This window comes from Mus pahari, chromosome 7 (genome assembly GCF_900095145.1).
Source record: "Mus pahari chromosome 7, PAHARI_EIJ_v1.1, whole genome shotgun sequence".
NCBI classification, from domain to species: Eukaryota; Metazoa; Chordata; class Mammalia; order Rodentia; family Muridae; genus Mus; species Mus pahari.
The window spans coordinates 96799492-96814083 of NC_034596.1; the positions used below are offsets into that span (position 1 = coordinate 96799492).

Consider the following 14592-nt stretch of genomic DNA (forward strand, 5'->3'; position numbering starts at 1 on the left):
GGAGGGAGAGAAGAGAAGAGAAGAGAAGAGAAGAGAAGAGAAGAGAAGAGAAGAGAAGAGAAGAGAAGAGAAGAGAAGAGAAGAGAGAGCCACTGAGCTACCCGCTGGGAGCTATGCTCAATAATCCCTTGAACTCACTCTCAATGGTGAAAGGTGTCCATGGTCTAAAAGCTTAGGGAGCAGCGAGGCCTGTTTTCAAAGGCATTGCCTAAGGATGAGGTGGGCCTTCAAGGTTATCGGGTGTCCCTGCATGGCACTCCTTGGGGCAGGAGGGTGAGGAGTGGGGTGTGCTCTGGCCACTGGTTCCTGGGAATTGAATCGGCTTCCAGTACAGCTTACTGGCATCCTGGAGGGTAATGTCCCCGGGGGCAAAGGCTGTGTGTGTCGTTCTGTACCACAAGATGTCAGCTCTGAAGGGCTCGGTGTGGTGAGTGGAAATCTGGAGTACTCGAAGGCCTCGGGTGTGGGGAAGGACCTTGTGGTGTAGTAGACTCTCTCCACTCCTCAGAAGAAGAAGCAGGCCAACAGGCAATGATTCAAGGAGGGAGACTTCCCAGCCCTTAAAGCATCCCTCTGGCACTGGCTGGTAAGAGCCCCAGTGGCCAGCAGTGCTACACTACGCAAGAACACCCACAGGGACAGCCTCTCAGGGAGCCTGTGAAAGGCCAACTCCCTTCTGCCACCAGATGAGCTGGATTCCCAGGGGCCTAGATGTCAGTGATTCTGACATGAGGAGAAGAAAGCCTTCCCACATACACGGCCCTGCTTATATTTCTCAGTGTGCATAGCCAGCTCTGTGAGTCTGCTTGAGATGTGGTGGTCTGGGGGATGAGGTGGCTCAGAGCCGAGTTCCTTTCACAGAACACACATACAGGTGGGGTGGGAAGAACCACCAGCTCCACAACACTTACACACACACACTTACACACACACACACACACACACACACACACACACACACGCACATGAACACACAGTAATAAAAAGTTAAAACAAGTCTGATGGTCCGAGGCTTCCCTATTTGTTCTAGGGGGACGACATTAATCTATATCCCAAGGGACAGAGCTATCTTTCCAGGTCTTGTCAAAGCCATGCTTTATCTCTTGGCTCACAGTGGCATCTTCAAAGGAAGCATAAACAAGGAACTAGCCATGCTGGTGGCACACACCTTTAATCCCAGCGCTCAGGAGGCAGAGGCAGGTGGATCTGTGACTCTGAGGCCAGAAAGGAACTGCTGGGCTGCTGAGGTCAGAGGTCAGGCACCTGAGGCCAGGCCAGGGGCCTGGAACGAGGTTAGGTATGAGTCACTGGCAGCTTTTGTCATTGAGTACAACCAGGAGAGGAAGAAGGACATACTCTGAGCTCCCAGAACACATGACTCCCCCACAGAGGAAACCTAAAGCCAGACTTCTGTGGGGGACAGAAGGTTGTAGCCCAAGGTACTTTTGCCACTATCAAGGAAGGAAATTTCTAGAAGACTCTCAACTTTGCAATTAGATAGGTGAGGATAATCCCTGCTTGCCTCTGTATGAACTCGGCCAGTGACATCTCTAAGCTGGTTGTCATTTCTGTAAAGCTGTGTGATGTGAGGCCACCAAGTACCCCCACTAAACCTGACATACTGATGTCCCAGCCATGATGGCAGAAGGGAGAAGCTGACTCACTGAAAGCCGTCCTCACTAGGTCCTCAATGCTCCCCTTACACACACACACACACACACACACACACACACACACACACACACACACACACACACACACGACCGTGAAGCCCACTGATATATGACTGTGTGGGCCTTTCTAAACAGCTCAGCTGAGCCCCCTTGACAGGCTGCCATGGACGAGAGACATACCTCAGTGAGGACTGATGAAGACTCCGGCTTTGACACATTGTGGCTATTGAAGAAGATGGACTCACGATCTGAAAAAAACAGAAGTCACAGGGTGAATCAGACCAGGAGACCGAAATACCAACACCAGGGGGCAGCACCACCCCAGTCACGCGCTGGGTGGCCTCTGGCTCAGCCCTGGGTTCTTGGGAGCTATGCTCCCACATCACACAGAGATGTGCATCCATCAGGACCTTCAATTTGTCTTCCCACATAAAAATGGTTTACTGGGGCACCTTCACTACCATCGTACGGCACCTAAGGCTGGGCAGGCCATAAGTATAGGCACGGGAGGCTGGAAAGAGGAGGGCAATGGAGGTGAAGGCACGGTACACCCAGATATCAAAGGTCTGGAGTGCCCTGAGAGAAGAAGCCTACCAAAAGCCATTTGGGCCAGGTACCCCCAATCAAGTGGCCACTCATATGTGAGCTTAACAGACAAAGGTTCCCAACTACTTAATAGGAACCCGGGCAAGGCTTCCACAGGCTCACCCAGGAAAGCCTTGCAATGCCCCAGTCTCAGACCTCCGCACCACATGTCCTATCTGCTGCCGCCCACAATCCCTCAGCCCCACTGGACGCCAGAGAGGCGGCTCAGTCCCAAGAATGTGATGGTGCGTCCATTTATTCCCCTCGTACGAATGTCCTTGAGGTGTAAGCCATGATTGCTCTGGGGAGATGTAAGCTTGGCTGCACAGTTTGCGATGTTCTCAAGCACTTGGAAGCATGGACACGCTAGGGCGAGAATCACAAAACCACAAGCCTAGGGGTTGAGTTCTGGCCATTACCCCCTCATAGCCCCACTCCCACCAAGAATAGCACAGGCCCAATCTGGGCTGGAAGCCACCCCCAAGGGGTCCTGACAACCCTTGCTCAAATTCTTGCAAAAGAGGTGTCATGGACCCCCACTCTGCAGGACATGGTGATCACCCCTGGGACCCAGGCCCCCGAGTACTAGGACAGGTTGAACACGGGCTGAGGGCGTGTGTGCCAGGGCTCAGGTGCCTGTAGTGGCTGCCATGACCCCCCAGCAGCCCCATGACTCTACGGCGCCATAAAAATCATGCACAAGGAAGTGATTCAGGCAGAGCCAAGCAGGCAGGCGCTGAAGTACCTGGCATCCTTCCCGCTAGTGGGGCACAGAGGCCCCTGGCCACCCCGGTGTGCCCGACAGTCCTCCCGCTGCTCCGACCAGAGCCAGTCCAGACAGGGGGCATGAGAGATGGTCCTGGGGAGGAGCCTGGGAAAAATAAACACCCTGCGGGACTTGTGTCAAGCACGCCCACTGGTCCCTGCCCTGGGGCACAGGTGAACCTTCAGGAATGGTGGGCGGAGCTTGACAGGCCAAAGGCTGGTCTTAGGATGCTCTCTGGCCTTCTATAGGCATTGCCGACCTTCTCCTGGGGTGTCCTGAACTCGGGGTACCTCCCACCCAAGTCTCTACAGGTCTTCAAGAGCAAAGGCCGAAAGAACAGAGCAGGCCTGAGGTGTGAGGACAGGCCACCGGGAGCAGGTAGACACAGTAATGCTCAGGGAGTGTGGGAAGCCTGTAGGAGCCTGCACGGAGCACGCAGAGGCTTGGCTGGTGCTAGGAAGAGGCAGCACCAGAGACTTGTGATGTCTGTTTCACTGGACAGATGTGTCCTTAACAGCTTCACACAGACTGATCAAATGTACAGATACCTCAAAGGGAAACTGCCCTGACTCTGACTGCCACTGCTGGCCTGGGGCACTCTGGCCTGAGGACCACTAAGCAAGAGATGCCCCCCGGCTAAGGCACCTCTGCATAACCAGGATGCAGGGGGTGAGCAGATTCCAGCCATGCCTGTCAGCAAGAGACTGAGAGGAGTTGAGATGGGTCAGGAGTCTAGCCCCAGCGAAGAGCCCTGGCGCCTGGCTCCTTAGGAAGCTTTGAGATAGCTGGTTCTGCTAACAGATAGGTGGGGCCTGGGCCTTGCTCTCTACACTTAGCAGCAAGGTTCTTGCTCCCGGGAGCACTGATAAATTTGGGAGCCTAGCCACTGACTGCTCCTGGACTAGTCTCCCAAACACTTAGCTTGGGGACCACCTCAAACGTCCAATAAGAGCGGGAGGCCAGGATGATGGTCTCTGGGTGGTTCTGCTCTCAGGGAGACAGAACAGACTCAAAGGGAGGGTGAATGACCAGACTGGCCCAGGTACCTCAACAATGCAGGTTATGACCTTGCTGCTTTCAGCCTTCATGTTTGGTCTCCCATCTATCCCCATGGTGCATCCTGTCATTGAATACGACTCTGCAGAGGTGCCTGTACCCTGCCCTGCTTAGCCTTTCTCACAGGGCTCTCTCACCCTTCAACCTGGTGTCCTAGCACTTGCCTATATGTCCTCTGAAGCCTTTATCTCCAATAAAACCGGTCCTCCAGTTACGTCTCCCCCATATGTTGTTATTCCTCATGGGAACACACACTGTTAATGAACCTGCTTGCCTGGCCCTCTAGCACGCCACCCATGTGAGTTTATGGCATGTTCAATAAAAGCAGCATCAAATGTCTTTAGGTGTCTTGGAGTCAGCTCAGTAAACTACAGACGTGTAAGCCAGGTTACCTGCATCTGCAGTCTTCTTGGAGAGCACAAAGCATGGCCCCACCCACTCATTTGCATACCACACTCACCCTGCAATAGCATCAAAGGACTGGGACAACCCTGGAGATGTTTATTATCCTTTCAAATAAATAAGAGGCACAGTTCTTTTATGCACCCTTAGGACCTGGAGGGAGAGGGGAGTAGAGTCCTTACACAAAGCTAGGAGCCCAAGGCAATGTGGCTTCAGGGCCAAGGTACAAGATGAAAGAGAAACTGGAAGAAGATGCTGAGAGCTACCTAGAACTGTGGCTCTCAACCCTCCTAATGCTGCGACCCTTTAATGTAATTCTTCATGCCGGGATGACCTCAACCATACAATTATTTTCGTTGCTACTTCCTAATTGTAACTTTACTACTGTTATGAATCATAATTTAAATATCTGATATGCACGATATCTTAAGAATCACTGACCTAGAGTGTGAACCAAAGGTAGAGAACATGAACACATCCCATCCCTAGTGGCTGGCACAAACCGATGCTGGCTTTCTTAGTAAACTCTCTGGGTTCCAGTCCAGGTACCTACCCTGTAAGGTACCATGGGCTATATAAGTCACACATTGACTTTGGACCTTGACATGCAAAGGACAGAAATGCATATGAGAATCAGAGAAAAATGGTAGCTATGGAGTGAAAGGGCCCTTGTCTATCTGTATCCCATGTCCAGAACAACCCTAAGGCAGATCTATCTCCCAGGTTGCACATGGGAAGCTGAGGGCCCTGTCACACAGTGGGTGGGGGCTGCAAGGTTGAGTGGGCTCTAGAAAGAATCCTCAAAGCCCCCTTTCTAGTTCTAGTCAGGAGAAAGGGCTGTTGAAGCCTGAGGTCTTCTTGGTCAGGCTAAGAACAGGCAGGCCAAAGCTAGAACTGTGTGCCATTTCCTGATCAGACAGGCCCACTCAAAGCCACTCTGATTCCTAGCCCACCTCCGAATTTTATGCCTCAGGGTACTTCGTGGCCTAGAAACTGTCACAAGAGAAGAAGCACCGACTGCTCTTGCTTTTATCATTCCCCGGCTCCCAGTGCCAAGGCGGAAACTGGCCTCGTGCTTTACAACCAGGAAGAGGAGGAGGAGGCAGTGAACAAACATGCTTTTGTGGGAGGAAGAAAGGAGATCAGACCCCTCATTTCATTCAGAGATGAAATGATCTGGAAGGAAAGGGAGTGCCATACGCAAGGCATGTCTGTCTGTCTGTCTGTCTCGTGTGTGTGTGTGTGTGTGTGTGTGTGTGTGTGTGTGTGTTTTCATGGGTTCAATGGGTGTATTTTTAAAATTGGGCAAATAAATGTTTTTGTAAAAACCTTAATCTCCTGTGTCCCACAGTCTGCAAGAATGTCTCTGGGTGGTACACGTGACACACCTGTTGTCTATCACTGTCCTCGTTGTATGGTCTCAGCTGGGACCCGTGTCAGGATGGGACTGTCCCAAACTACCTGGTCTCAGCATAGGGAGAAGGTTCAGAGTGGAGAGCTGAAGAAGCTGTACCAAGCCCTAAAGGCATGACGGCAGGAAGTCCTGGCCACAGAGCCTTCTGGGGCCTTGAGGGAGGCTTTGCTTGCTTATCCGGAGCTGGCGGAGCTTAGGATAGCTCTTTCCTTCAGGCACAGGGGAATCTATTATCCAAGAACCCCCCAGTGAGACTGAGCCATGCTCTTTCTAAAGGCATTGCTGTGACCCACAAACCTCTGGAACCTGCCTAAGAGGGGCCTTCAGGATTGCTAGAACATTCTTTTGAGCAGCTCCAGTGTCAGCACATCTTTAACTGGCCCCAAACAGTGGATGTCCAGGATGGATGGAGGAGTGAGCATGAGAGGGAGGGGCTCTTCCACGGAGCCCAAGGCTGATTCCTGAGAGCCTTCTCCAAGACCCTCGGGGACAAGTAGTCATGTAAACACCTCTACCATGTGACATCTCAGAGACACTAGGGCCCCGCCCATCGGTTCGGGGAAGTTCGCTGAGGCATGGGTGGTAAGGGTGAGTGATTATGCCTGCTGGGACTTGCCTGAGGTCCTCCACAGGGATCTTTGTGACTAGATAACTACAGCCTGCTATGGAAGCCCTGGCACACCTTGACAGTTTCAGAAACTCCAGGTAATTCAGACTGGGGTCCCCTTTTGGCTAATTAGACACACTAGGCAAGGGTGGCATGCAATGCAGTGGGTCAGCAGTCATCTCCCTCCTTCACGTCCCACAATGGGTTGGCCACACCCACTGTGGCGTACTCCTCCTGGGCATCATCACTGGGTGGGCCAAGGGACCTTCCTGGGGATAAGAAGCTTCTAGAAATTTCTTGGAGTCGGTGGCAGCTCTGAGGGATGGAACCCCACAGTGCCTACAGCACAGGGTCTCTCGATGGCTCTTCAGGACCCTTTTTTTTTTTTTGGTTTTTCGAGTCAGGGTTTCTCTGTGTAGCCCTGGCTGTCCTTGAACTCAGAAATCCGCCTGCTTCTGCCTCCCGGAGTGCTGGGATTAAAGGCGTGTGCCACCACCGCCCGGCCAGGACCCATTTTTAATCTATCTATATATACCATACAAATCTTTCAACCAAGGTCATCTCTCACTAATCCGAAAATAACAAGGAAGACCAGGAGACAGACACTGGGTATCCATTTCCGCTCTGCCCCAGGGTTTGGCACAGAGTGACAAAATCAGGAGCAGTGGATTACCTGATGTGCCTGCAGAGAAGTTCTTGAGTGAGGGTCTCTGGACCACTGTGTAGGACTCGCCCACCACAAACACCTTGTACAGNACAGCATTGTGGTTGATGAAGTTCTGGACCACACAGGGAGGTTGGATGGCANTCAGGCCCTCTTGGTTAAACACAATGGCCATCTGGGGAAACAAGGACCAAAGGCTGCATCAGAGTCCATCAGCTGCCAATCTCCAACAAGATGGCTTGTCACCTTCCCAGGCGACCCCACCATGACCACTCCCTGGCCCTGTGGCGAAGAGCTGGTGCCCAAGATGGATGGAGGTAAGCATCCTCCAAGGAGGATGTGAAGGGCTCCTCCAAGGAGTGCGAGGCTGCTCTCCAGAGGGTCCCTCTAATACAGGGACAATGAGTCCCTCTTTGAGGACTTTCTAATACAGGGACAATGAGTCCCTCTTTGAGGACTTTCAAAGAGTTTTGAGGCAAAGCAAGTGGGACAGGGTGCAGGAACACCTGTGAACTTGGTAGCTGTGTTGTTCGAGTTGGGAAATCTTGAATCTACTGTGTCTGCCACATAAAGCTGAGCAGACTGTGGACTCCAGAGCTCCTGAGATCATTAGTCACTGCAATCCTGGGGAACAGGGATCCCCAGGTTGGGTGTTACTCATTGCTTATAACACCTGGAGGCTCTTCCACAGAGACCCAAAAGGGAGGCGACAGGAAGCAGACGCTGCCGGCCAGGAGTAGGAGGCCTTTGGTCAGAGTGGCCTCTTGTTATAACTTTACTACAAGCACTAGGTGCCTAGGGGCCATCCTTACGGTGCCTGAGATGGACACACTGATACACCTTTACAGATAAGGAAACTGAGGCCCCATATGCATCAGTGAGCGATCTGCAGGAGAGTGAGGCTGGGTTGGAATTGGGTCTGCCTGGCACCTTGATATGCCCTATCACAGTCACATGATACTCAGCCAACTGGAATACAACTTTGTCCTAGCCTCAAGCTCCTCTAGGGACCAACATGCTGAAGGAGGCTCTGATGGGGGCTGAGTGTGGTGGGGAGGACAACTGGATCCTCTTCTACTCCATCACAAGCTGGGTATGGATAGTCTGGCATGACCGGCCCTGAGGATGATGAGACCAGGGGGTTGTCCCAGCTCACCTGAAGTAGTGGCTTGAGCAACGTCACTCACTACATAGCCAGGAGAGAGCTCAGGCACATTCCGGGGTCACTAAGCAAGGCTAATGGTCCCGGAAAGATGGCCACCTGACCAACTGTCACCCTCAGGTCAGCCACTACAGAACCATAGTGTGCCTGAAGCCCAGCTGGGCAGGACAGAAGCCAGAATCCAAGCCATGTGGAAACACCAGTGTGTGCCGGGCCGGGAGTGAGGTATGAACAGATGTCCTCTCAACCTTCTTACAAGAACGAGGCAACAGTGTGGGAAGCAGCTCGGAACACAGATGCTGTAGACCCGACAGACTGAAGCCCCCAGTGCTAGGACGCACTACCCAGCACAGACCAGCTAAGCCCCACTCTTCTTGCTACAAGCAGTGTCTACTAGTGTAGGTAGATAGATAGGGCTTTGATAGATTGTGTTATGTAGCTTCTGTAAGTGGGGAGGGAGGGAGGGAGGGAGGACTGACTGCCCCGTGGAGCTCATGTGTGTGCACTGGGTTCTAGGTCCATAGAAGCAAACAGATTAGTGAGGGCTGGTGATGGAGCTGGGGAAGGCAGAGGCATGGATCACCAGGCTGGGATACACATGAGGACCCCGTGAGAAGCTCCCTCTTTGCAGCTTCATTTCCACCCTTGATAAACTCGATGCCACTGGATACCCCTGATAGGAGATAGGAGGCACTGGTTCCCCCCCCCCCCGCCCATTCCACATAAGATATTCTCTGGGGACAAACTTCCTGTCTCCCCCTGCCTCTGTCCTCCAGACCTCCAAATGCAATGGGTCTTCTTGTGCCCAACAATGGCTGTGGACTGGGAGAGCGCCTGGCGCTGAGATAGCAACAGAGGATGTGTGTGCGTGCCTGCAAACTTCTGCACATACCTGAGAGCCAGATGGCCTCCCTGGGGGGTGATGACCTCGCCTAGGGTTGACTGTCAGTGACCCAGCACTGCCCCAATCTGATGGAGTGCTAAATTCCATCCTTGGAGCAGCTGTGAGCCAGGCTCTGTGGCAAGCTACCCAGCGACTCCCTCGCCCTATAACTGTCAAATCCCCAGTGATTAAAAAGTGGGCAGATCATCAGAGAGGCATAGCAACTGGAGGTGCACGTCAGGCAACGCATAACACTGCCAGTAGTGCCGGCTGTGTGCTATCCTGAGGCTGGGTTCCCCTCTGCCACAGAGGAGCTATTCGGTGGTGACGGGAACGGCGCTGCGGCTGCTCTGGAGCTTGCCTGCTTCCTGCCTGGCTTACTTAGAAAAGCACCTTGGGGTGTTGCTGCAGCTGGGGACCCAAGCAGCCAGGATACCCCCACATGGCTCTTGCCATTAGCAGACAGCTGTCCTTGCAGCTGATGATGGCTTCCCATGGCAGGGCCACCCCCTGGCACAGCCTGTCCCCTGGTGTTCTGACACTGTTTATAGACATTTCTCCGTAAACATCTGCCAGGAGATGAAAATGACCTAGATCTGGAAAAAGTCATGGTATCTGGGCTTCCATTTTTAGTCTTCTCTCGGGGAGCACTTCTGCCAGTAGGGTTATCAGGAAGGCTTTCCCCACAGGGCTACTTAGGTCACCCTTGAGAACGTGGGGCCTTGCTAAGAACACTACAGGGACCTAAGGGTAGTCTGCACAGCCACTGCCCCTCTTGCCTCTAAGTCCTTAATGTCCCCATGACCCCAAAGTGTCTCTCCAGACACTGTACTGGTATTGGGGCAAGACTCCTTTACACTAAGATATAGGGGGCACCCATGCAGAAGGGAGGGAGGGTCTCAGCATACTGGAGGTGTGGGCTCTCTCCTCAAATCTCCTCCAGCAGGACTGAGACATTCCTCTCAAATGCCTCTTTGGGAGTCCAGCCAGCACCTATCACGGATGGACCCCAGGCCAGGAAACCAAGGACACATCAGTCTGGTGTGATTTCTGTTGGCTCTGCTACAAACTGCATATGTGTGTCTACCAAACACATCATACATGGAGGCCCTTACCCCAGTGGGATGGCATCTGTAGGTGTAAGGCTTGGATGAGGTCTTAAGGATGGGTCTCTCTTGCGAGCCCTCGTGGGGGTGCACTATCTCCTCTCAGACATGCAAAGCGAGATGTGAGGATGCACCAAGAGGGTGGCCCGTGGTATGCTCTTACCAGATGCAGCTCGTGGCCCTCTGAGCTGCAAGATGCTATGTGTGCCCAGCTGGCAGCGTGCACAGCATCCTGGGCAGACTGAACCAGGCTCCAAGGTAGGTTCTGAGTGGGTAGGGACAGGAAGTTGGGTGAAGTGGGAGGCAGGACAGAGCCACAGCGGTTCTTCTGCTGAGCTACACTCCAAGGCGTGGCTACTCAGAACAGGACAGTGAGCAGCAGAAGCAGGCGTGGCTCTAGCAACAGAACTGAGCAGGGGCCCAGAGAGCTCGATGGGCAGACAGGGGGATGATACATGGATAGGAAAGTCTTCCACTCACCTCATGAGAGTTGGTGCCATGAGCCACTCTGGTTTTGCAAACTACATTGGGGAGAGAGAAGCACAGAGGGGTTAGTGGGCCTGGTAACCACATGGCCAGACAAGGGGGACCAGGGCCCTCTGGATAGGAAACCTACCTCCCACCCCTGTCTAAGCATCAAGCAGGCCTAGCCTTGCTTAGATACTGATATTGGGTGAGACCAGGGGCTTTTAGGGTTGTGGGGAACTCTCAAAAAGGCACAAAGGGCCGGTGGGGACTAGGACTAAGGAGAAGACAGTCGCTGGCAGGCGTTGAGTACTGCCTGTCCTCAGAGCGACACAGACAGATGCCTCCAGGCCAGATAGGAAGAGTTCCTTCAGCCCACCCCACAAAGACCCTCTCAAGGTACCGGTAAAGGTGGGGACCCAGGGCTGTATACTTTTCTTGGCGTCCAGGGCCTTCAATTGCTTCATGCGAGCTCAAATCTACAGGGCCCTGTAAGCTCCTCCCACAGTAGTGATGTCCACCCCGGACCCAGTGTACATACTGAAGGGGAAGGCCAAGCCGTTCTGCTCCANCAGCCTCATGGTGTCCTCCCCACACAGGCTCGTGAGCTCCATGAAAGGCGGCGAGCAGATCCTGTCATCTAAGGCAGGGGGAGTTGGGTCAGCACACTGGCCAGAGCCACCCTCTACACCTACCCCCACAGCTCCCAACCCCACAGCCCTGTGTGCGTGTGTGCATGTGTGCACAATAAGCCCGGCACGGTCATTCACATTTTCCATGACTGTTTCCGTCAATATAAAAATCCCTGCTAGGTTGTGAGCCTAGCCTTTAACGGCTGAACCATCTCTCCAGCCCTCTGTCAGCATAAAATTCTCATACGCTAACTGGAAAATGTGAGGTGCACTGAAAACCCCCACGGTTTTACAGCTATAATTACTAAATTCTTAGTCTTTGAGTCTATGTTTACACATGGAGAGCTATCAAATAGGATACTGCTTGGTACACTGAAATTAACCCAATGCATTGCTGTCACCTCCCAATCTGTATCTTGGTTTCATGACAATGTCATGTGGTTAGATCTGAGCACAGGCTGCACCATGCTATGCCACCCCACCCCACCCTGGCCCCCGACATCTCCAATAGTCTGCAGAGTCACCCTCTAACCCCTTACAGAGGAATCTGGCGCTCACCTCAGCCTCCTAATCTCTAAGCCCTCCCTGTCCACAACAGGCCCCAGGCCTGCTACACCCACTGGTTTCAGAAGGTGTGACTGTCTCCTCCAGTGCGTGCCAGTGGATCCTTTTTGTTTTATGAAATATTTTATAGCTGAGTGTGGTGGCGCATGCCTTTAGACCCAGTACATGGGAGGCAGAGGCAGGAAGATCTGAGTGTGAGGCCAGCCTGGTCTATAGAGTGAGTTCTAGGACAACTAGGGTTACCCTGAGAAACCATGTCTTGAAAAATCAAAACATAAAATAAAATGAAACAAAATAATAATTTTATTTGTGTGTTCGGAATGGGGCATGTGTGAAGATCGAAGGATAACTTGCCAGAGTTAGTTCCCTCCTTCTACCATGTGGGTTGTAGGGACTGAACTCAGGTTTTCAGGCTTGGTGGCAGGCACCTTTTCCTGCTGAGCCATCTCTCTGCCCTCCCGCCATGGGTTCTAACACTGTTAGATATGGGGCAAAGCCACGGAAGCCGACTTGCTCTACACATACTTCCTTGTACCTCTGCTGCTAAACAAGATCAGGACAAAGGAGATTATTGGTGGGAAAGCAAACGTATTTTGAATCCCCGATGATTATTTAGTGTTGCTTCTTGTCATGGTCCCCATGGCTGAGATGATGGTGTGCTCCCAGGGGGTGAGGCCACCCTGTACCGGGCACAGACACCTGGAAAGGCTGAGTGTTAGTGGGAGTAGGGGCAGCCTGCTACCCACAGACTTGGGAACCAAGCCCAGAGTAAGCCGCCAAGTGCTATTGTCTCATGAGCACGCTAATTCATGGCCCAGCCTCACCTTCCTCACGGAAAACTACAAACACAACAGAACAGACAAAGAGTGCTTAGAGTAGGGCGTGGTGGGCACGCCTTTAATCCCAGCACTTGGGAGGCAGAGGCAAGTGGATTTCTGAGTTCAAGGCCAGCCTGGTCTACAGAGTGAGTTCCGGGACAGCCAGGGCTACACAGAGAAACCCTGTCTCGAGAAAAAAAAAAAAAAAAAAAAAGAGTGCTTAATCTCCCTTCTCAGCTCATTCTCCTTAGGCAAAGTCCAAACTCCAAGAAGGCACGATAGTTTGGGGTTGCAACTCCTTGGGGACCCTGGGAGAGGGCTGGAAGTCAGCATCTGTAGACTGCTGCAATCGCTCATATGCCTTTGCCTTCAACCTGGGGCACCCAGTGTCCAGTTGTATAGATCCAACAGAGGCTCAGGATCAAGCACCACCCCAAGTCCCATGATAGTCCGGAGAGAGAAGGGTGGAGAGCAGGCTGACCTACTGATTCAGCAGAAGAGATGGCAGAGAAAGCAGGGGTGGGGTTGGGAAGGGTGGGTCCTTCTGCAAAGTTGTAAGCCTTTATTCAAATGAGGCCTAGGTCTGCATTCCACCCTGAGCCAGGGCCCAGCAGGTGACCAGCAGGCCTTTCTACCACAGTGGTCTATGGAGGATTGAGACAGTACAAGAGTGCTGCAGAGTGCAGACCCTGCTGTCAGAGGGTGTGATGCTCATATCTGAATAACCTGGAGGACTCTGCAGACAGAGAGCAGGAGACTTAAGGAGGGGGTACCTGGCCTAGCATCGGCCCACTCACACCTCTGGCCCAGGGTTTGGCCTGTCCTCCTCTTTCAGGAAGACCCAAGCTGCTGGGATCCGACAAGACCATGTCCTGTAAAAGTGACCAGACTTCCTCACTAGACTTTTCTTTTCTTTCTTTTTTTTTTTTTTCTTTGTTTTTCTTTTTCTCATCAGACTTTTCAGTTGGGAGACCAGCATGACCTGAGTTTGGCTTCTGAGATGTCAGCATCTTTCCTGCTGGGCCCCCCTCAGGCTTTTACACAGCCCCTCAGATACATCTCAATACACTCTTGCTCTGTGCCAGACACAGTTCACACTCACCCTCACACTGCCCTCCCTCCCAAGGAAGCATCCCTGCCTCCCAATTTACAAACGGGGGGGGGGGGGGGGGAAGGAAACAGCAAGAAAGGTGACGCTCTTTGCATGGAGCTCTCCAGTGGGCAAGCCATGCAGCTGGGGAGCTGCACCAGGCAGCTTGCTTGACTCAAGGCCATGCTTCTGACCACAACCGCCCTGGTAGCAGCATCCTTGAGGGTGGTGGCTGACTCACACACAAGTGGACTAAGTACAGAGAGTGAGTGCCAGTGGAATGCTTGGCCACAAATGGGACACTGATGTCACCCCCAACCCCCAGACCACTGAGGAAGAACAGGGAGGAAGACTGTCAAAGCCAGAGGTTGGGAGGCCTGAGGTAAACAGCGTCTTCAGGACATGACGGACCACTGCACTCATGGACTTGATGCAGCTGTGGGAGCCTGAAGAAGGCCCGAGTGAGATCAGGCCAGTCAACAAGCAAGACTGGAGGGGCGGCGGCTCACAAGAAGCAGCCCTTAACTAAGGAGCTACGGGCAGCCGATGGCTTCTGGGGGAGGAAACATCAGGGGTGGCCAAGGGTCAGTCAACATATCAGAGGACTGACCCAACACCCACCAGTATGTGTATGTGTATATATATACTGCATACACACACACACACACACACACACACACACACACACACACACACACACACACA

General features: G+C 52.8%; 1 protein-coding gene across 1 annotated transcript in view; it reads right to left on the bottom strand.

The window, feature by feature from the left end:
- The window catches only part of Itpk1 (inositol-tetrakisphosphate 1-kinase), a 136358-nt gene that overhangs the window by 9930 nt on the left and 111836 nt on the right, over nucleotides 1-14592 (bottom strand). The window contains 4 exon segments of the mRNA XM_021202089.2: nucleotides 1854-1921; nucleotides 7177-7342; nucleotides 10799-10839; nucleotides 11325-11423. Coding sequence (XP_021057748.1) covers nucleotides 1854-1921; nucleotides 7177-7342; nucleotides 10799-10839; nucleotides 11325-11423 — 374 coding nt within the window.